The 24,163-nt window shown below is 46.2% G+C and overlaps 1 protein-coding gene across 4 annotated transcripts in view; it reads right to left on the bottom strand.

Moving 5' to 3' along the window:
* Positions 1-16,415: 16,415 nt before the first annotated feature.
* samd12 (sterile alpha motif domain containing 12) overlaps positions 16,416-24,163 on the bottom strand; it is a 69,428-nt gene continuing 61,680 nt past the window's right edge. For all 4 annotated transcript variants that reach the window (XM_042077320.1, XM_042077322.1, XM_042077323.1 and 1 more), the window contains one exon: positions 16,416-20,280. In XM_042077320.1, the coding sequence (XP_041933254.1) occupies positions 20,246-20,280 (35 nt within the window). In that variant the 3' untranslated portion in view covers positions 16,416-20,245. The remainder of the gene's footprint in view (positions 20,281-24,163) is intronic.

The raw sequence follows: 24,163 nt of genomic DNA, 5'->3' as shown, positions 1-24,163 counted from the left end.
GTTTACGTGACATCCCATCATGGTGCGTTAGCCCGTCTCATTGGTTCACAGTAAAGACCGGAAAAGGCGGTGCTTCCGCTGCACCCATTCATGACCAGAGCAAGTGGCTCTAAATGTCCACTGAAGTTTATTTAAGAAAAACTGAGATTCATAACATGCTGACAAAACAAACGTTCTCCCATCACTGCCTGCATAATATATTTATGAAAAGGAGGCCAATGTTTCCCTTTCAAATCCATAGACTATTTATTTTCTCTCGGAACAGATTGTCAAGTGTCAACATTATTAAATTCATTCTCTCAAGTGAATTGATAGTCTCAAATCAAACAAATGCTGATGTATAACCACATACTAATTAGAAATAAAAATGAAGTTAATTATAATATGTTTGAAATTAAAATTTGAAATGTAATTAAAATACTCTAAACTCTCCCAAGATTCAAAACACTCAGTGGAATTACAAATGACCTCAAACAAAAACAACAGTGAATCAACCACATGCAACACAACTCTTTGCAGTGGCACGGCAAAGCCTAGTAACCACCATTTTACAGTCCTTTCCGTCTCTTAGGCAGCGGAGGTCAAACTCATTTTTATCAACTAATTACCCAGAGGAAGGGTTGAGAGACAGGGCAGGGCATACGAAGGGGCTGCCTGGGAAAGGGGCCAGGAGCCTGGTGGTAGACAGCGCAGCTGGACGTGCCAACGAGGCTGGCCCCTCTGTCAGACATCCGACACTTGACATGGGATGGCACCTCACGCAAAGCAGTGGCCCCCTCCCCTGGTGAAGAGAAGGGAGCGCTTCCAGATACACCCCTTCACCCACCAACCCCAGCCCCACCCCTTGCACCAACATCCACCCCTCCATCCCACAAAACATCCACCCTGGCTCTGTACACTCACTCTTCCTTCAAACTCTCTGCATGCCAGTGGGTGTGATAAGGAAGGAAGGGTTGATCGTGGAAAATGGAAGTCAAGAAGCCGTGATGACTCGACTGCATATCTCTTCCTCACAAACGACCTTGTAATGACTTATTAATTGCAGTGATCAATAACGGCTAATTACATTTCATTATCTTCATTTTTACTGCAGGGAGTCGTATTTCTGGAGAGACAGCTGAATGGACGAATGATGCATGGGGATTATGGTCTCTAAAAGAGTTCAATCACCTGGAGGACTTGAACGGACAGCTTTTGTTCTTGTTTGTTTGTGTGAATTCCCAAGGTAAAGATAACTTGGAAGCTCTTTCCCTCCATTTTTTTTGTAAACCATGTAGGTGCATCATTGTAGGCATGTGAGCTTTTGGGGAAGACTGCTGTAAACAAATACCCACATCCCGAGCACAAGGCTAAGGTTCAGTGAGCTCCAAGGAGGAGGAAGACAAAACAGCCTTTGAGAGTTCCCGGCCCACTGTTGATCTGACACAGATAACCCCCCTCCCTGCTCTCTGTACCCTGCCACCCCCCCACCCCCACACACACACACACTCCCCCATCCCATCCCATCCCTTTCCCACTGGGTGATGTAACTCACTGTGATCCTCAGCCATCTCGGCGAGACAAGTAGCTGTGTGACTTTGAACACAACATCAGGCAAAGCACCAGACACAAACCCAAACACACATATACACGAACACATACACATGCACGCTCCCACACACAAACACATATGCACAGACACTAAAACACACACACACACACATACACACATATACTGTATAAAGGAACACTTTAATATGCTCTCTCTCGCTCTCTCTCTCTCTCTCTCTCTCTCTCTCTCTCTCTCTCTCTCTCTCTCTCTCTTTCTTTCACATACACACACACACACACACACATCCACACCTCAAGACAAACATAGAAGATAGGCAAGGCCTTCTGTACATAATGCAATCAAATCATAAAGATAATTAGGTCACCGCCTTGCCAGTTGATAACAAATGCACCAGCAGGAAGTATGATGTATTTTGCAACATGTTCTTATTTTTCCGTAAGAGCCAGACGACTGGTAATATCTCGATCTGGGACACACCACATTCTTTTTTTCCTCCTCCTACATTATTTCGAAGCCCCCATGAAACACACTATCATATATTTATGGAGCGTCATAAAATGTGTGAGGCTGGTCTTGAAGTTCCGCGGGCAAGGGAGAGAGATGGAATATGCATTAGTGTCGCTTGTTACGCGCCCAGCATAATGCATCATATCAAGACGCTATCAGGTGCGCTAGCCTGAGAAGTTTTGTATTGGTAACGCTGCTGTCCACACATCACGCCACACAAACAGCCGTGCCGGGAGGGGGAAAGGGGGCCTGCTTCTGCGGAGGGCCACGGAACAGGCTCCGCATGACTAATGTTACCATGGTCACCGAGTAGGAGTGCAATCTTCAAGTTTGGCTTTTCTTGTTTCTCACTGCCATTGCCTGAAGGCATATGAATCTTAAAAAATGTACTCCTGTGCTCTTTCAAAGAGATGCCTGCGTGCTTTCTCTCTCTTTGCGTGTGTGTGTGTGTGTGTGTGTGTGTGTGTGTGTGTGTGTGTGTGTGTGTGTGTGTGTGTTTTTGTCTCCCTCTGTGTGTGTGTGTGTGTGTGTGTGTGTGTGTGTGTGTGTTTGAGAGTTGCTAGTGTGGGCTGGTAAGATACCTCCCTTCCTTATTTATTTAAAATGACCTTTAGTTGCTAGAACGGAGGTTGCTCTTGGCAAAGAGAGGGTTTAAATGCTGGGGGATGTCGGAGGAGGAGAAGGAGGACGACAAGCAGAAGCACAGAACTCCTGGATCTCCCATCTTCTTTCTTTTTTTCCTCTTTTAATTTCATTTCATTCTGGAAGTCCAGAGAGAGAAAGAGAGAGAGGTGGCCAGCAAGGCAGAACAGGATAGATGTGGCGATAGGTTTTTGTCCTCATTAAAAATCCCAGCACCTGACTTCTGATCCCTTTCATTTGCATTCCGCAGCAAAAAAAATCCCTCTCTTTTTTCCCCAGACACAGATTTGAGAGTCAGCTGGTGCTGTAGAGGTTGATATGTGGAGGAGATACCCCCCACCACCACCACCTCCATCTCCATTTTGAAAGATATTTCAGGCATAGTTTTTTGTACTTTGTTCTGATTAAAGGTAAATGTCTCTGCACGCACAGAGCTGACAAGGTTGAGAGAAGGAGACTCACAAGAGGCTAATCACTCAGATGGATTATTACTGCTAAGTTACTGTACATTTCAGTAGATTCCAGTTGACATCTACCCTGGAAATCCAGAGTTCTCGCGAAAGCACAACTGAATTGTCTCTGTGAGACACTCTGGCAATGAATAATGATGCATGTTACTTTTACCCCTTGCATCGCGTGAAACCAATCGGTGTATCTGATATAGGCGGGCTATGAGGTGAGCTAAACAGATGACGACAGCGCTGCAACGAATCAGTCAGTAAACATTGGTCGTAGTGTTCCAGTTGTGTGGAAGTCAAGAATCAGTCAGTAAACATTGGTTTAACATTTAAACATTTAGTCTGATCCATAACAGTAAACATTTAGTCTAATCCAATTGTGTGCAGTGAGATTTTCAAATGCATGCTTTAAATGAAATGCATGATTACCAGGGTCTGGATTTTCCAGGCTAGTTGACATCTTGAAACGGCTGCAATGTTTTAAACATATACATCCTCTAACAGCTAAAATAAAGTGCCATCTAATGTTCACACACAATGTCTCTTTCCATGGCAACAGTATCTTTTATGCTATCCATATATTTTGACATATGCTGCACACATGACAGTTGGTAAAAGCGACATGTAAAAGCAATGCAAACAGTAAACAATGTAAACACATCTCTTTTATGGCAATTACTATAAGTGGATGATGGTCAAATGACAAGGATGAAAAACATTTGATGTCTATACTGTATGGACACATTCTTTTTCTCTCTCTCTCTCTCTCTCTCTCTCACACACACACACACACTCTCTCTCTCACTCATGCTCTCACACACACACACACACACACACACACACACACTCTCTCTCTCTCTCTCTCACACACACACACACACACAAATAGAGGCATAAGACACTCTCTTTTTATTTTCTCTCTCTCTCCCTTTGAAGACATACAGCGAGAGTGCTAATGCACCACATCCCCCAGTCTTCCCCTCTGCCAGAAGATCTGAGTGGGGCCGTTCCTCACCCCTTTGAACTCCCCCCCCTCCTGCTCCCAGGCCTCAGCCTCCCAGCTGCAGCAAAGACAGCCACTGGTGCTGGAACAGAACCCCCCCCACCCCCTCCGTGCCGCCGCTGGGTCACAACCGTCACTATGCGTGAGGAGAGGCACCCTGGCAGACGTGTGCCACCCACCAACCAGCCTGCCCTTCCTCCCTCCCTCCCTCCTGCTACTGCTGCTGTTGCTGTTCTCCCTGTTGTCTCTCCACCCCGTCAAGCTGAGAGGATGCGGCGAAATATTTGGGCTAGATGTCATGCTCAATGTGTCAGACCTCCAGAGAGTATCACTAACGAGATATGAGAGGACAAAAAAAAAAAAATCACGTTGCCCACATAAACCGTAAACTTTTTTTTTTCCGGTGTCCTGTCACAGGCAGCTGTGAAGGGTGACATGTTTTTAAGCTCCAGTTGCTGCATTTATCTGGTTGCAGTATCTCTTTTACTGAACCCCACCTGGATATGCCACAAGAACAGATACAACGCAGCCAAATTCTGTGGAGAGGAAAGTAATGTAAGCATAGCACAGTTCAAACAGAGAAGACCAAAACAGAGTGAAACCTAATCTAAGTAGCGTATAATTAAAAATATGACATTCTATATGTTTAAATGTATGCATGCATGACAGGCATCATGCTCTGCAGAATGGGTCAACACAAACAAGCATTGTCCTTTAGATCTACTGTAGGCGTAAAGGTTCTGACAAAAATATTACATTTCAAGGGGTTTTGGGACTACCCTTGTGTCCCATGTGTATCAGTGACTCTGAGATGAGATCAAAGCCATGCAGTTATGTGGCAAAAACCTCAGAAAAACAGACCCACTACACACAGAAATGCAAACATGGCTATAATACATACTCAACAACCATAGGACAACCATAAAGAGATGAAATTAATGGACACTGTAGCTGATATCAGGAAACAGAATATAAAAGCTTGCTCAGAATTGTAGAGAACAATGCCGCAGAAAAGAGGAACTAGGAAGAGATGAATCTATAAATATCAGTGTGCAGAGCGAGGTGTTGCATGAAGTGGCTTGGTTTTCCTGTGAGATAGCCATCGCTCTGCCCGGAGACTGTCGCCTGTGTCCACAGAGATCCGAAACCGCTGATTGAAGCACTTTCTCAGGACCTAGATACAGTAATTACCAAGTATGTCTCAGCCAAAACACATAACGGAAGTGTTGCAATCTCTAAAAATAAATACCGGTACACAAACACCACATCCCTCAGTAAAAAGAAATGTGACAAGCTTACGAAGCATTTTTAAAGAAGAGGACAAAGGAGACAAACACAATTCTTATGATCTCACTTTGCATTACTCCAATGGAAACCATTAATCAAACCATAAACAATGTAATTTCAATGGACACTGTACAGTGAATCGCAGTGCCTTGGCTCTCTTTGATCCATTGGGTCCATTGAGTGATCAAATCAGACCTCTAGACTTCCGGGAGCTTCGTTAATATTTATGTCACGCTTGGGAAGGTATATACACACTGCCTAAGGCCAACATGAAGATTAGAGGCACATTAACTCTTCTGAGTGATATAGCTCTTTCATCTCGTATTTATTACAAAAGTAAATCATTGACTCCCATCACAGATATCACCGTGGTTTCCATCCATCTCATTTCGATGCTTTATCAGTCAGCAGCATCAGGACCACTGAGTCAAAGCCCCATATGAAAGTTGATATGGCAGCATTATTAAATCGTGTGCAGAAAATTAAAATTGGGGGGTGGTGGGCATATTATAAAGCAGCAAAACACATACTGTATCTATGATCGCAGCCGTTAACCCATGCAAGTGGTCGTCTCTGCGAAAGCTATTAAACTTACATAACAATCAGAGCCTTGTCAAGAGGGAGCCCGGGGCCTGAAACAAAGAGAGACCGGAGGAGGCCAGTCAGACTCTCGCTTTTTATGCGCCTGACTCTTCTCTCGGTGAGTACAGTAACTTTAAACGGCACTTGACACACACACACACACACACACACACACACACACAAACACACACACAGTTTCCAGACAGTCAACCCAGAGGTGCAGTGTCGAGTCTGCCACCCAGCTCTTTGTGTAAATGTGTAGGTGTGAGCCTTCGCTTCTCCAGCTGTGCCGCTGCGCCTGGTTGGAGCGCCGCGCCGTAAATTATCCTCTCGCAGGCATTCCCAGCTCCCAGCAGGACGGGCGGAATTTCCAAACATGAACTTTTCCCCCTTTTTTGTCTCCTGTCAACAGAACAGACAGCGAGAAAAAGAGAGAAAGAAGGGGGGGGGGGGGGTATGTATATGTATGTGTGGGGGTGGAAGATGACACCGTTTGCCATGGCGTTATTTATCAGACAGGGGCTTTGCTAAAGCGCTGGACGGGCCTTGCCGACCGTAAACAGAAGCCTCTCTCTCTTTTGTTTTTACTGCCCTCAGGGATGGTAGAGGAGAGGCTGGCAGATTCACACACCATAAAGAGCCCATCCACACTTGAGTGGGCCGGGGACAGGTTCACACCGCAGACGGATGGACAGAGAGACAGATAGACGGATGGCTCTCCAGGATGAGAGACCTCTATGGAGACACACGTCTCCACACATCAGAGGACCACTAGCAAGATTAATGACAGCAAGGGGTAAGGCTAGCTTCAAAGAGTAGAAACCTGGGCACTGGGTTTGGCCTTGCTTGAGGAATAGACAGAGAGAGTGAAAGAGAGTGAAAGAGAGAGAGAGAGAGAGAGAGAGAGAGAGAGAGAGAGAGCATTGCAACATTGTCCCATCTGTTACCACCGAAGATGTTGATGAGAAAAAAACATGGCATGTTCTTTTTTTTTCCACCCTTGGCACCACTGGGAATCCAGCTGAGAGGTACGGAAAAGCCTGAGAGAGATCTGTCAGAAAATGAGTGTTGGTGACTCCCTGGGCAGCTTGACTGTATCTGGAAGACTACACAAACCTGCTCCCCCATTTCACCACAGTCACTAAACGAACCATAGGACTGCCACTTGAATTTCACGGAAAATGTCAAAAACATAACCATACCACAGGGGGGTGGGGTGGGGGGACTGAAAACTGATAAATGGAAACTAAAACAAGAAATGGCACCATGCGTTACATATCAAAGACACCAGTTCCAGGATATTTTTTTATTTTATTTTAATTCAAATATTCATTGTTGTATAAAAACATTATAAAATAATAATAATTATGATAATAACAGTAGTGATAATAAAAATAATGGTAGTGAAAAAAACTATAACAACCAGCAGACAATAATAAACAACGGTGCTGGTTAGAACCAGACAAGCATGGATACAAATCAGGTGGAAATCCAGTAGATGGAATCTCTGTCCCTCGCATCAGGGCAGGCTTTGACAAACTGGGCTGCCAGAGGTGCTGTTTGCCCCTCTCCCAGTATTATAATCTAATTTTATTATATTATAATTTTATCTGCGCTGCTCAATGAGTTGAAATAAGGTTTTTTTTTTTTGAGAGTTTTGAGAGTGAAGAATTCAGCTCTTTCTTTTGTGAATTTATCACAATGAAGGAGAAAGTGCATGTCTGTCTCAACCTCACCAGTCATGCAGTAACTACAGATGCATTGGTCTCTTGGCAGCCGAGACTCTATATAAACATTTACTGGACATCTTTCACCTATGGTTGACTTTAATCTCATTGTGCAATTAGTTTTTACTAGTACTAGTTTTTTTCCAGGTGCATTTTTTTTTGTTTCCAGACAGGACTGGGCCTGGCCTACAAGCCAGAGAAACTGGAACGATCATGTTGGAATGCGATTAATCATTGTGAGGTGTAACAAAACGGCTTCAATCCCCACGCAGTTAAGAGGACGGCTTTGGTAATTATGACAGGAGCTCGCTCTTACGCAGCCAACAAAACGTGTGTGTTTCCCATCAAGGGAAAGGGAGGTGGTGGTGGTAGTGTGTGTGTGTGTGTGTGTGTGTGTGTGTGTGTGTGTGTGTGTGTGTGTGTGTGTTGGGGAGGGCACCTGGGAGTGGGAGGGATGCAGCACTTCAGAACACATCAGCCGGCAGTGTGGAGATGAAGAGTTGTGGAGCAACTGGGAATTCTCCCAGCAGATCCGGTTATGCAGGGTCGGAAGTCGGAGCGGCGCATTATCGCAACGCATAATGAATTCGCAGAGAAAAGCAGGCGGAGACCGACTCCTTTCGCTCCCCCGAAAGATGTTTATCTGGTCTCCTGACTCTTCCTTTTAATTTGGAATTCAAAGGGCTTAATTTCAGAGGTATCAAAGCGCCGTCGACTAAACCCAGGTATTAAAGTTTCCTTCCACACAAAGATCACAATAGACCAGCCAGCTTTATAACAATAATCTTAAGTCCTCAAGTACGGTAGGCATTTAAAGTCAGCTGGATATTGCTTGACAGTGAAAAAAGGCATACATGAATGGACGGCAAGACATTCTTTGAGACTATATCTATAAAAGGCTACATAAAAAACAGACGGCAGTCTATTTGGTTTGGATTGTTGACATGACACTGACTGCTCTAAAATCACCTGTGTAAATGATCTTCATGCACTAAGTAATCTTTTCTTTGGATGGATATGATAGAAAATGGGAGCATTTGACAGCTTCTGATCCATTGGAAAATGTGTACAAACATCATGACCTATCTATTCTGCTATTCTGCTGTCTTTTTTCAGTCAGTCGATACTCTCTCTCCCTCTTTCTCTCTCTCCATCTCTTTCTCTCTCCAACTACCCTTTTTGGTCTGTGTCTTTCTCCATCCAGTGGATGAGATGTTGGAGTGACAGTCATCTGCCCATGTTGGCATGATGGCCCCAGCTGTCACAGCACAGAACCTGGCCAAGGCGGATGCCCAGGGGGGCACCACAGAGCCTGGGGGGGGGGGGGGGCTAGCTGCCAGCTGAGCCTCCAGACAGAGGCGCGGAGCCAAGCTCACACATGTTTAATCTGCCACACACACAGCACACACACAAAAAGAGGCACACACACACACACACACAAACAGAGGCGCACACACACACACACACACACACACACACACACACACACACACACACAGACACACACACACACACACACACACACACACACACTCACAGTACTGTTAACAACATGGCACATCTTTTCCCTCTGCACAATAAACTATCTTCTGGGTCACATTTGAGACCCCAGGCCTCTTTTCCATCCTTGTAACACAAGGGCCTCTCTCTCTCTCTCTCTCTAGTTCATTTCATGATGAGGGGGGAATATCAAGGAGCAATTTATCCGGAGGCTGCTAAGAAAAGGGAAGTAATTGTGATATCAAGTTGCAATAACAATAACAACAGGGTCCCTGTTATGCATTGATGCTCCCTCTCTCTCTCACACACACACACACACACACACACACACACACACACACACACACACACACACACACACACACACACACAGACGCACACAAACGGGGTGCAGGATGAGACGTGCCATCGCAGGCATTTATTTCAAGGACATCACGAGGACCGTGGCAATTACCGAGCGTGAAGGATGCTCAGCGCCCTCCTCCTGATGGCTAGAGCGGCGCTGCACCACAAGCAAGCTAATGACACAGAAACTGACTACGCACCGCAGTACTCTCCCCCATCTCCCATCTCCCTACCCCCCCCCCCCCCAAAACATGGAAACATCAGAAGGCTTGTCACAAATGGCAGGGTGCACGGACATAAACATAACATTACCATGTGAATAGGAAACAGAGAGATAGAAATATCACACTCTAGCACACTCTAGCATATATTAACCAGTCTGATTGATCATATATTCATCATTTGAACTGCCATAAGGTGTGCGACTAATCAACTTTTTGATGGCTACTTTTAGAACTTACAGTCATGAGTGACTTGAGTTGCTTTGTCAGTGCAGAATGCATCAACCTCTGTACTAGGCATGTATACTATGTCTAAGCACACGGAGAGAAGAGATAGAGACAGTTCTTGGCTTTAGAGCCATGCTCAAATATAATGGAATTACACAATTAGTTCAAGGGAAACTCGTTGCGCGAAGCCTGTTGATTAGCTAATGCAGTTCACTTGGAAAAACAATGAAAATGGGAAGAGGTTGACGTCAAACAGTCCTGCTCCATGATGCGCCCACATACGTTTTCACACGGGAAGATTGGTGTCATTTCAGAGAAATGATTTGCATATTTATGGTGGTACCATGCTCGTACGAGCAGTGACCAGGAAAAGGTGTGTTTTACCTGTGTATCGGAAGGTGGAGAAGGGTGTGTATGTGGGGGGTGGGGGGGGGGGGGTGGTGTGGGGTGAACTCTCCTCTGTCCCTCTGTGGTGTACTCCTGTGAGAACGCTGTGCCATTTCCACCTGAATAGCCTGGAGCCTGGCCAAAGTGGTCATGCACTCTGCACAGACATGTTGGGAGGGGAGGAGAGGGAGAGTGAGGGACACAGAGAGAAAGAGACAAAAGGGAAAGAGACAGTGAGATAGACTGAAGAAAAGAAAAAGAGAGAGGGAAAAAAAACGACAAACAGACAGACAGACAGACAGACAAATCGGGCATGTCAGATCCCGTGTGCTTGTGTCCTTCCCACAGTGAAAGGGAGTGAATCACATTTGCATGAGGTAGAATTGTAACCCTCAAATTGCCCAATAAATGATTCAGGGGAGTTATGACAGACCAGGAGCAGCGGTTGATGAAAGAGCATGATTACACAAGACTGATGTGTGTTCAATCTCACCCCCCCCCCCCCCCACCACACAGAACAACAACTTGAGTCAGGACCTGGAGAAAAGCCACATAAAATAATAAAAGTAGTTTGTACAAGCACCAACTGAACTTAAGAGAGTGACTGTGAGTGGCATTCCAACTTCCTGGTTTCTGTGCCAGAGGAAGGGGGGGGGGGGGGGGGGACTTTCCTCTCTCGGTGTCGACTTAAGGCCTCGCAGTCTGACCGACGGGGGACATGTCGGGACACCACAAAAACAACCGAACAGCTTATTACTGACCAGGCCACCACAGAGGCCAGGCAGCAGTAGTCCCTAGGGGAGCAGTGGTGCTGCCGCTGCTGCTGCTGGTGGGACGGATGGAGGCGAGAGCGTGGGCCTCCTAGGCCTGGGCGAAAGGCCGGAGCGAAAAATAGCCACTGTGGCCGCCACCTGGGACAGCGGTACAGAGACATCAGCGCTGCTGAAGCTCCAGCTGTCACTGCAGCCCTCGGGCAGGCCAGGCAGAGATATGCAGACTCAGACTCACACACACACACACACACACATACACATACACACACACACACACACACACACACACACACACACACACACACACACACACACAGACTCAGAATCACTCTCGTCTCCCTTACCCCCTTTCCTACCCACCTCCACCAGTCTCTCCCTTTGATTACTGAGCATAAATTAAACAAATCAAAACAGTACACGGTTTTTTGAAACTACACAGGCTTCCCTTTTTTGATGAGACGTTCTTCTGAGTATCGCCAAGAACATTCTGGAACTTTCTTTGCTGTTTTATTGGGGGGGGGGGGGGGGGGGGGGTACATTTTGTATGTGTCAGCGCTAACACTGCTAACAGGTGACATGGAGCGCGCCAGAGTCTGGTCCTCATTAGCTGGCAGCCATGGAGCGCCAGTGCTGATACACACTTTCCACGCACACACACACACACACACACACACATACACAAGATGGAGACACTCTAATTGAGGCCCGGAGAGGAACCGAGGGGCCGACGGACATCATTAGCACCTCCAGTGTGTGTGTGTGTGTGTGGGGGGGGGGGGTTGCTGAGACCCAGACTAGAGTGCTCCCGCGTTCCCCCCGCTGTGCAGCGTCCAGCTGGGACCGAGACAGAGGCCGAGGCCCAGCAGCACTTCCCCTTCCCTCTGTTCTGTGGGAAACAAGAGGACACCTGTAGAGAGAGACTGCACCTCAAAGCAGAGAGTGTATGCACACATGTGTGCACAACAGTGTGTGTGGACACAAAGTCATACGCATACACACATTCTTGTTCTCTCTCTCTCTGCCTCTCTCACACACACACACACACACACACACACACACACACACACACACACACACACACGCACACAAAGGTCAGCACACACACACGTGCATGTATATTGTGTTGCCATTCTTTCAAAGACAGACACAAGCATATATGTATAAGTAGTGGCAGTCACACCTCGGTGCACATGCACATTACATACACAAACACACCAATTTGTGTGCGGGGTGGGAGGAAAAGGGAGCTCCAGCAAAGCCCTCGTTTTCTTCTTCTCAGTGTCCCTCTCTTCCCCTCTTTCATCCTTCTCTCCCTCCCTCCCTCGCTCCCCGTCACTGGTGTAATTGACTCTCTCCGACACATAAACGCTGCGTAATAAGCAGTGCTTCCCTCAGTGCTGTCTGCCCGCAGCTGTGAGGGACACAGGAGGAGGGGGATAGAGAGAGGGAGAGGGAGAGAGAGAGAATGGGAAAGACAAAGAGAGAGAGAGTGAAGTAGAGACAGAACTGCACTTCCTAACAGAATGCCCGAAATATGAGGAAATACGAACACTGTCATTCAGTAAATTAAACTCAATCCTCCCAGAGTTTCAAACTTTAACAAATGAGGGTAAATTGTCTTACATCCTCGGAGAGAACGAGGATGTGGCCATTGTGGCTGCAAAATTTGTAGCAGCCTGCCATAACCTGAGGGTCAGCCAGTGAGGCCACAGCCATAAACAATGTTATAGGATTGTTATTATTATTAGAATTGTTGCTTAACTTTTATGTCTTACTTAATTTACAGTTATGTTAAACATTATTTTATTTATATTTTTGTGTACATGTAATGGAGCTTTGGCAATAATATTATTGAAACGTTCATGCCAATAAAGCTTTCTTGAATTGAATTGAGAGTGTGAGAGGGAGAGAGAGAGGAACAACTCACTGCTAGAGAACAAGAGAGAAGCATAAGCATTAAATAAAAAAAGGAAAGCGGAGGCAATGGCCATTGCAGCCGGCGAGAGGATGAGCCTGGGAACTGGAAAAAGTCCACACGGAAAAACACGGATAGAGGGAGAGCGAGGGAGAGAGAGAGAGAGGAAGGTCGGAAGAAGAGACACATTCCACTCACATCAGTCACCACAGAGGAAATGGGCAAGATGACTTCATGGTGAGGAATGTCAGTGGATGTTTCTCCGTCCAAACATGGGAAAAAGTTAGTGAGTGAGTGTGAGTGGGGAGTATGGAAAGAGGGATAAATGCAGAGAGAGAGAGAGAGAGAGGTATGATGACTCATTAAGAAGCATATGACACATTCATTGAAGCAGAGAGAAGCCCCAAGGAGTTTTTGTGTGTGTGTGTGTGTGTGTGTTGACACTGAGCACTGAGGCTGAGAGGTGGGGGGTTTAGAGGGGGGATTAGTTCAGGTAAAAGGCCAGGTGCTTTGGGAGTGCATGGCTCTGACTCAAGTTAATCTGGAACTTTCCTGGTGAGAGATGAGGGAGCACTCCTCTCTGCCAGCAAACTCTCTCTCTCACACACACACACACACACACACACGCACACGCACACACTTTTACACACTGTACACCCAAGAACTTTCACACACTGTACATATTTCACACACACACACACACACACACACACACACACACACACACACACACACAGCTCAGCATAAAAACAGCCACACACACAGAAACACACTGCGATGCAAGATTTGTGATGAAGAGAACACGACTGAGGCAGTCACTCAAAGTGTTCACCGGTGAACTCCCTGAACCCCTACATTTTCTCCAGAGAGAGGTTGTCTCTCGCACTGTACAACTCGTACTGTAAGGTGAACTCAGCATGTGTGTGTGTATGTGTGTGTGTGTGTGTGTGTGTGTGTGTGTGTGTGTATGTGTGTATGTATCTGTGACTGTTTGTCCCAATGAGAATAAGTAAAAAATAAACTATGGCTATAAGTAGAATTGGGGCTGGGGATTAGGGAATTCAGGAAGCGGGAAACCTAAAATAAACCCAGAATACAATAACGCTAGCAAAAAAAATCTACCTGCATAGCTGTTCCTCTGGGAGTACACAGGAGGGAAATAAAATAACTAAAACAAGTTGTGGAGGAAAGTGTAAGAGTGAGAGACAGAGAGAAGAGGTAGAGAGAGGAGGGGGGAAGGAGAGGGAGAACTTGGCTGACAGTAATGCAGGGCGAGGGGAACCATATGCTAATACAAATCTAAGCATTCCCATCACTCGCTCCATGGCAGCAGGCAGAAGGGGAGGCGCACGCGTGATCTACCCCCGAACGAATGAGAGGAAACAAGGGCGAGAACACGCACAACCCCCCCCCCCCCCTCTAGAGCTGCTCCCTACCCACAGGAAAAGTACAGGCAGAATCGTCCAACGTCCATACATCCACACAGTTCTCTCTCAACCACACACACACACACACACACACACACACACACCATGCCGTACCGCACAATGCTTTCTCAGGTCCGCTGTGCTATCTGGCTTGAGAGCTTGGGGTGTCAAACATGTTTAATTCATAAAGGAAAGCCGGTGTGTGCTGACAATACCATACGGATCGGGGGAAAGAGCGATGGACAGAGATGGAGAGAGAGAGAGAGAGAGAGAGAGAGAGAGAGAGGAGAGGGAAATGAGGGAGAGGGATAGAAAGAATGAAATAGTAATTCTCTCTCCAAGAGTGAGAAAGACAGAAAGAAAAAGAAATGTGAGATGGATGAGGGAAATAAGACCTACAGATAAAACTGTGAAAGAAAATAAAAATGTGAAATGTGAATGATATACTGCAGACATTAATGTTTATTGTTTAAAATAGTAGCCATGGAAACACAAAGAGTGAAAGGAAATGTCTGTGAGAGGGATGGAAGAGATTGGTAGAATGAAAGATAGGAATGCAGAGAGAGAGAAAGAGAGAGAGAATGAGGGAGAGAGAGAGAGAGATTTTGAGCCGTACAGCCCATTGCTGAGGAGGCTGTCTCCTCTGCTTTGACTGGGGGCTATGGAGGGATGGAGCCCCAGCGATTTCCTGTCACGTCCCTCCGTCCCCTCATCCCTCACTCTTCCCATCCTCCCTCCTCCTCCTCCTCCATCCCTCCCTCCTTCCTTCTTTCCATCAGGTGTGCTGGACAGCCCGGCCTCATCAGTAGTGGAGTAGTGAGCTGCAGGACCGGACACCAGTCAGCTGGCTGACTGACTCTACAGACAAACTCAAGGCCTCTGTCCTGCTGCAGTCTGTCTGTCTGTCTGTCTGTCTGTCTGTCGGCGAGTCTGTCTGTGTGCACACGTCTACCAGTCAATTCCTATTCAGAGCAGCCCTGAGGAAGCCTTCACAGGTGATATGAGAGAAAGTGACAGAAAAAGAGAGATGGTGACAGTGAAGAAAGGGCAGAAAAAAAGTGGAAAAGGGGGAAGGGAGAGAGAGAGAGAGAGAGAGATAGGAGGGGGTGCACATGGAACTGAAAACTGACAGTGTAACGGACTGTGAAGTGAAATGAAGAGGAATTGGCATCATCTTTTATTAACAGAAATAGTGTTTATCGAAGAATTACATTAAATTATTTCAATTATATCCTTTCTTAGAATACAACATTTCTGCAGCCATTAATTCACACACGGGTGATTTCCATTTAGCCTTGGCTGTTCAGCACTCTGAAAGTATGTCTTTGACTCATAATTTCCAGCATTCTGGTAATGTTTAACTTAGGATGTGATCTACCATTTGAAGTTCCACTAATGAACATTAGCTGACGCTACACTAAAAGTAGCACACTTACCAACTTGAGGCTTGACTGGAAATCACCCCGTAGCAACAACAGACCCAGGAGCTTGACAGACCACAGATGTGTTGCTGTTGCATACGCACACACACACACACACTTTCTCTTCTCACTTGCTCAGCATCACCACTTTAAAGGTGTGCCGAAGAGGCTAGCGCTTCATGATCGCCTTTGGACAGAAATGAAGCAAAAATAAAGCCACGTATTGCAGCTTTAATACAAAAAATATCTAAATTCAATGCTCCACTCTTGAAGGCCAAGGAGAGGAATCTGCTGGTAGGCTCCTCAGGCTGTAAGCTTTCAGGGTCTTTTTTTAAAATATAAATAAACATAATAAACTGGACACCCAAGATTGCTCACTAATGAACACACTGACAGTTTTTTTCCAAAAAGGACCAACACAAGGAAAAACATGACACGAGTGAAGGTTATTGATATACTAATATTTATTATAATATTCATATTAATATTGTCATCAATACTCATAGTTAGGCACCCTATATAGATATCTGGGGAGAGTTGGGGGAGCGGGGTTGGTCTGCATGCCTCTCATCCACACAAACACCAGAGATTTTAGAGCTACATGCTTTCAGAGTGGCAAACGTTGAACTCTTTTCCTTCTGTGTACTGTGAGCATGGGACCGTACGCACGAACGTCTGACAATATCTAATAATGAGAGTCTAAGTGCTTTTAAATAATGTGTCAAGTGTGTCAAGTGTCTTGGTATTTGGGTAAGAATGTATGTGTGTGTGTGTGAATGTGTGTCTGGTGTGCATGTGTGTAAAAATAACCTCTGTACTACATAATGTAAAAAATAACGTGTGTGTGACTGCGTGTGTGTGTGTGTGTGTGTGTGTATGTAAGTGTGTGTGAGTTTTTTTGTGCACTTGTGAATATCAAAGGCTCTCCCTTTTGTCCAAGACGAAGAACCCGTTGTGGATCCCTTGTTCCCTTTTATTCATCAATATGGTTTCACCTGGAGCTATATGACTCAACTTGGCACTAGAGCAAAAGAGTGCCTTTCTGCAGCTGAAGCAACGTGTTTAGCCAGAAGTGACTCTCCTCACCTGGGGAGAGCTTTAGGGCTTTTTGAGTGCATGCTTGTGTTTAGACTCACGCTCAGACAAAATATTATTTGTGTGCTGTGAGCTCGTCTCCCCAACCTGATGTAACTGTAATATGGTACCTGCATGTATATGTGTGCAAGATAATATAAAGTGATCATCAGTGACGCTCGTGTGCAATTTCTGCACCGAGACCAAAAAACGTGCTAGAGAGACCCTTAGGAGTAGCAGCTCCCAAAAGCAAAGATAAACAAACTAACAAACAAACAAACAAAAAGACGACATACTGATATGACTGATATAGAAAGGGGGGTGCAGGGTTGGGGCAGGTGTCTCCAAGCTGAGGCTCACACAGTCGCCATGGCAGCCCTGTGGGCAGAGAGAATTCTGGGAGATACGCTGGCACGACACCCTCCACTGAATACGCCCCCTCCCCCTTCCCGAGAGTACCAGCATTAATCACAAAAACCACCAGCACCCCCCCCTCCCTAAACACCCATGAGGGGATAGTGACACCAGGTCTCCACTGAGGCGTAAAGTAATGACACGCACATTGTCGTCTGAGCAACTGCTCCGGTCCCTGGTGACGTCTGGCGCGTTCAGGGGGCTGAGCTACGCTATGCTACGCTAGGCTAACACACCGAGCCAGGACTTCTGCTTCTCAGCAGGGGGACCAACCCAAAACAAAAATAAACAGAGGTGGAATATTCCAGGCTTTGAAAGCAAAGGCCATGCTACAATTTTGACCCATCCATTCACTCAGCCACTGCGCTGGCTAGCAAACACAGATGGTCAACTCTAAGAGCTGGGCATACTCTGAGCTTTCTGAACCCATATTTTTCATCTCTGCATGTGACCTGCAGTCTGGAGCCCATTTTCCCTCCAAGGCATCTATTAAGGCTATCCACCATCCAGAATGAAGACCATGGATGGATGTCCTCACAAGTTAGGTCAAATTGGCTACTTTCCACTAAACCCAACCCTTTCTGATAGCTTTGTTCAATAAAACCTAGCTTTTCCAAGACTTCATCATTGTCATCATCATCACCACCCGCTCCATATGGAAGTCCTGCGATGTTCACACCCATTTTTAACTCTCAATGCTACTACAGTGGCTTGAGTGAAATGTGTTGCTCCTAATGTCTGCTACTGGCTCAAAAGGGCTAGCCCCCGTGGCTTTTAGTGTTTTGAAAAGACACAGTTGACTAAACAATGACAGGACTAGTCACCTAAAACGTTCAGTGTGCTTAGTAAGTTAATAGGAGCCCCCCATAATTGTTAACAGTGAGAGGCCATTTTCACATTAACAATAACACTAGGCGATATATTACATATTGTTCGAAATAAGAGAGCTATGACAGAGGAGGATGAATACATTTTCTCTGCTGACAGAAAGTCCAGTATGCGCCAGATTTTTCCAGCACTTCTTTACATATTAATTTTTCTTCTCTCTCTCTCTTTCTCTCTACTTCTTTTCCTGATACTAATGGCAAATCCTGTACCTAAAAATAATCCTCAGTGAGCAAGCAGCAAGGTACAACAGCATCTCTAGAGAGTTGTCCGATTCTTTTCTTTTTCTCTCTATCTTGTTGTTCTCAATCCCTTCCTCATCCCCCTCTCTACACAAATAAAGAAAGAGAGAGATAGTGGGCGAGGAGTGGTTTGTCCATGCTGCCCGCCATTACAGGCAGGGTAAGGTGTGAGGGGATGTGAGGTTCGACGGTGATGGCGCCCCCTGTGGTAGGGCAGGTCCTTTGTTTTAAGACACATGGGTCTGAGTCACAGTTGTGAGGTTCTCTGACACTGAAGGACAGAATGTACAGTATGTATAAGTGTGTGTGTGTGTGTGTGTGTGTGTGTGTGTGTGTACATGTGTGTATGAGTGCATGTGTTTGTATGAGTATATGTGAGTCATAATACAGGTGGGTTCGGATTGAGGTGGGGGGGCTAAGGGGTACAATGAGACCTACCACATACTGTCACAAGACAGGGTGAGAAACACAACACACATATACATACACACACACACAAACAAACAAACAGACAGTCATTCAAACATACTCACATACAAACAAACTTTCTGAGGACAGGAAGCTTTTATCCAAATATCCAAATACCCAGAGATCACTGGATATACATTGTGTTACATAGGAGATGTATGTCGAGGAGATAATGGAAGCCACATATAAAGCCAGAAACACAGACACAGAGAGAAAGAGAGAGAGAGAGGGAGAGAGGAAAAGAGAGAGAGAGAGAGGAAGATAGAGAAAGAAAAATAGACCAAAACAATGGGCAAGGAACAAAAGAGGGAATGGAATTCAGCAATGAATTTAACCATTTGAAGTCACCGCTCTCTGTCCCACCTTAGTCAGAAGGCCCCTCAGAATGTGAATATGTGCATGCGTGTATAAGAGGTGTGTGTGCGTCTCTGTAGATATAGGAGCTTTTGGATATGTATACATCTATGTTTGTGTGTGTAAGTAAGCATGAATGTTTATATAGCTAGCCTTGCCAGGAACGTTGTGTGTACATAAGTCTGTACGTGTGTGTGGTTGTGAGTGTGTGTTTGTAAGGCAGCATGCTCAGCTGCGCATACTGACAGACAGACAGACAGGACCGTGGAGGACTGGTGACGGTGAGGTGGGGTGCGGTCAGACAGATAGGGAAGTGATGGGGCAGTAAAGTGCACGGCGTAAAATATTCAACAGACTGCGGGAGAGGTTGAAACGCAGTGGTCGGCATTCGTCTGACAGGCCAAAGCAATGTCCTTCCATAGGGGGTCGTCTGTCAGGAGGTGGACTCCTGAGATCAGTCATCCAAGTAGTTCCAATGTCCTGGTGTGGCCAAGGGGGATTGTGGGAAATGTAGTTTCCTCAAGTTCAAGTCAATATACCTCGGACATCAGGCTGAAGTAGTGAGAATAGGGGTGGGTGGGGGCGAGGGTGAGGTTGGGAGGATTTGAGTCTGTGGTCAGGTTCAGTAACTCAGCGCAATTGGTCATATTGTGGTTGATTAGTGAGATAGTTGGGTAGAGGAGATCTTGAGAAGGTGAGGTGGGGAGAAGGGGGGTGGTGGTGTCTGCGGAAGAGGTGGTATGGGTTGGGGGGGTGGGTTGGGGTGTTGAAGAGGAAGATTGCCCCAGGATAAGGTGGTGGTCCAGGGGTTCTCCCGGAGGACTGGACGCAGGTTACGGAGAGCACTCCAGAGAACTCTCCAGGGAAGCTGCCAGACAAAGACAGAGACAGAGAGAGAAAGAGACAATGTTAACCATAAGAAGATTGCTGACCTTTAAACAGCCTTTAGTGAACAATATGGAATAAATAAAGAGCAGAGAGAGAGAGAGAAAGAGAGATTGAAAGGAGAGAGAGAGATAGCATGAATTCAACCACAAGCTATGTGAAGAAATATAAAAGATGAAAAGCAAACAATGAGGAAAAGGCAGATGGGAGGGCGGAGATGATGAAAAAGAAGAAAAGAGAGGAGGGCAAAAGGAAAAACAAAACAAAGAAGAGAGGTGGTAAACAACACTGCTGGACAGCATGGAAAACATCAAACAGACGACCAAAAAAGGAAGGAAACAGTTAAAAAAAAGAATAAAATGCGTCAGGAGGGAGGGAGGGAAAGGGAGGGAGATGCAGAGAGAAAACGAGAGAAGGGAAGAGACAAGTAAACAGACAACATCCCCAAAATCAATGCGGAAAGTATCAGCCAACTGCGGCCCACAATGCAAAGCTTTGCGGATCATTACATATGGAGGGTCCTCTTCTCTCCTAGACCCTGAGCCATAAGTGAAGGGAAGATGTCTGACATTTCGGAGGTTTGATATATGACCAATGACACGCCGCATGGCACGGCACCCCTAGATAGCTGACATTCACAGCCGCCCAACCCACCTTGCAAGTGCACACACACACACACACACACACACACACACACACACACACACACACACACACACACACGCCACAGTTCCAGCCCAAAGGCACCATGGGATTCCTGACAGCAAAACAAACGCTTTCAAGGACTCCCAAGTACACAAGCTCCCCTATCGAACAATCACACAAACAAATATGAGCATTTCTTGGAGCTGTACGCTGTTGTATACTATGCAACAAAATCAAAGCAAAACCAGAAAAAAAATACTTTGATGTTGTGTGTTTTGTGTGAAAGTGCATGGTGATGGAATATGAGATCCCTGCCGATTATGGCTGAATACATATGTGTCATTTGAATTTCGTTAGCAGGTAGAACCCTGACAAGCTGTCAGAGAACTGAACATCTTCGTTGAAAGTCATACAGAAACCGACACACACACAAACTCTATATATGCACACGCATATTCGCATAATGTACACATGGATATGCATACACGCTAACACAAACAGCAAAACATGTACGTACTGTAAACACACACACATACACACACACACACACACACACACACACACTGTTTGGAGCTGGGGGGTAGAGAACAGCCCCTGGGGTTCTGTCAAATGATACATTGTGTGTTCTATTTCCAGTCAAGGTCAGGATTTCTTTTCACCATTGTTTATTTATTTAGTTAGTTATTTTCCTCGCTCTATTGTTTTTGTTTTGCCAGCACAGCCGGGGTCGAGCGCGGCGAACTCTGCCGCTACTCGAGAGAACACTAGTTCCAGCAGCGCATCCGCGGTGTGTCTACTGAGCTCATTCTCTTAGCCTTTCAACCAAAGACAAATCAGCATGAAAAATCGCTCCGAATACTTTGGCAATGGGCATCGAGTCAAAAGCTTTGGCACGTCCTGACAGACACACCACGATCCGTCGAGGCAACATATGATTACTGTTTTTGAGGCTTGGCAGACAGACTGAAGCCTCACTTTCCCCCCACCTCTCTTCCAAATCTGATATTCTGCTCTTTCTAACACCTTTCTTTTCCTGAAAAAATCCTTGAAGGTCAACTACTGTGAACTATTTCCCAATTTTTTTCCTCTTCCTTCCTCTCCACCCAGCCTTTTCAATTCCACCTCAATAAAACCTGGCAGTGAGGAGAGAGAAGTGCCTTCAACTCCATCCTAGACACTTTCACTCCCCTGTTCCCCTGCCTCAGACGACAGTGCAGAGAGGAGTTAAGGAGGGGGGGGGAAAGAACGAGGGAATAAAAGAAGAGAAAAAGAATGAGCTAACCACGCAGAGATCCAACGAGGACGAGTAAGGCATTCGAGGCTTGCGACTTCTCTCTGATGGCAGGTGCTAACGCAGGGAGCCATCTCGGTCCCAAACAAAAGGGACCGGCGTGTTTATTAATGCGGCCGTCTGCCCGCGCAATTTCCCCCTACGACGGGGACAAGAAGGGGGGAAAAACAGAGAGACAGGCATTAGACACTTTCTATTTCGCCAATTGCATAGCGGGGTTTTTCCCTAGCGACTTGGCAAGAATGATGAATTTGATTCAGACACATTAAAGGGATGAGGGAGGAAAGAGAGAGAGAGAGAGAGAGAGTCTCAGAGACAGGTGCTCGTGAGGTGAGTTCCTTAGAAAGACTCAACAGAGAGAGTGAGAGAAAGTTTGAGAGAGAGAGAGAGAGGGAGAGAGATAGAGAGATGGAAAGAGAGGGAGGGAGAGAGAGGGGTAAGAGAGAGAGAGAGAGAGCTGGAGGCAAGCTATGCATTAGTAATCACCCTTCCTCCTTTTATTAAATCACCGGCACAGTACACACACACAGTTGCTTGCGAAGTGCACAGACACACACACACACACACACACACACACACACACACACACACACGCACACACGGTGAAGGTAGTGCTGCACCTGTGATTGCTCCTTATCTGTCTGCCTTATAGCTCACAATGCTGCAGTGTTTCCAGCATACAGTTCCAATTTCATTGCATCTACGGCCTGCATTAGACTGTCAACACTCACCCGGCAATGAATGACCCACAACTCCTCCCTCAGCCCCTCCAAGCTCTCAACCCAACCCTTCCGAGTAAGTAGAGGACTCCGGTCCAGCTTTGTCCAGGTTTGTTCTAGAGCCGGACTGGGCCACATCATGTCCAGGACTAAGGATAAGCACCTGTTGGAACCCGCCATAAAGCTGCTGTAGCGCCTGTGCATGAGGTCCACTGGCAGGACCTGATTCGGAATAAATAACCTGAGCCTGAGGAGGCTGCAGCTTGCTTCGTCTCCATGGCAAATCAAAGGCCATTCCCAAACAAGGCTGTTTTGTAACACGGTGCACAGACTTAGTGGGGGCACTTTCCCACTTTATAGGTTTAAATAGGTCATCCTGTTCTTTCTTTCCGTCTGTTTTAGACTCTCTTTCTGTCTCTCTTTCATTTTTTCTCTATCTCTCTCTCTCTCTCTTGCTTTCACAGTTCACAAGCTCCCTTTGCTTTTTTTTGCACTGCCCTCAATTTCCAAACAAACAACTGCGGAGAGGGGAAGTGTATTCTCGCGCGGCGCTCCCGATCAGCATAACCCGCTGAGGTTAAGCAAATAAGCCTTTTCATGCCGCCGAGCCGCTTCGCTTGTTTGGCCCTGACGCTCATCACACGCTCGCATCCGCTCTGCATGCATTCTACTCTCTCTCTCTCTCTCTCTCTCTCTCTCTCTCACTTTCTGAGCACTCCCCTCGCTGCATATGTGTGTGTGAAAAACAGGAGGAGGGAAGAAGCGAGGGATAACAGGGAAAGTGACGGATGGAAGAGGGGGGGGGGGGGTGGCGGCGAACAAGTGTGCTCCGCGGCTTCTCCCTCCTTATTTTTCTTCATGTTCCTGAATACATTAGAGCTGAAAGCCAGTTTTCCTACAGACCTCGTCAGGTTCTAAACTGAAGGCATGGAGAGTGTGCCGCTGAATCTTGGCATATGCGTGTATGTGTGTGTGTGGGAGTTGGGGGTCATGTGTTTACAAGTGTACTGTGCAGTGTGTGTGTGTGTGTGTGTGAGTGTGAGTGTACTGGGAGGAGTGGGGTGTTTGTTTATATGTGTACCGAGTTGTGTGTGCATATTCTGTAGATTTGGATACATTTGCATAAAACTGGGGAATACTATTTTTGCATGTCCTTCGCATATGTTTTTCTTTCCTGTTCCTCTTCGGGTTAACCACTGATAACACTGCAA

The sequence above is a fragment of the Alosa sapidissima genome, chromosome 21 (genome assembly GCF_018492685.1).
Source record: "Alosa sapidissima isolate fAloSap1 chromosome 21, fAloSap1.pri, whole genome shotgun sequence".
Classification (NCBI taxonomy): domain Eukaryota; kingdom Metazoa; phylum Chordata; class Actinopteri; order Clupeiformes; family Clupeidae; genus Alosa; species Alosa sapidissima.
The sequence above is the reverse complement of the archived record's forward strand: the minus strand, read 5'-3'. Positions and strand labels throughout refer to the sequence as shown.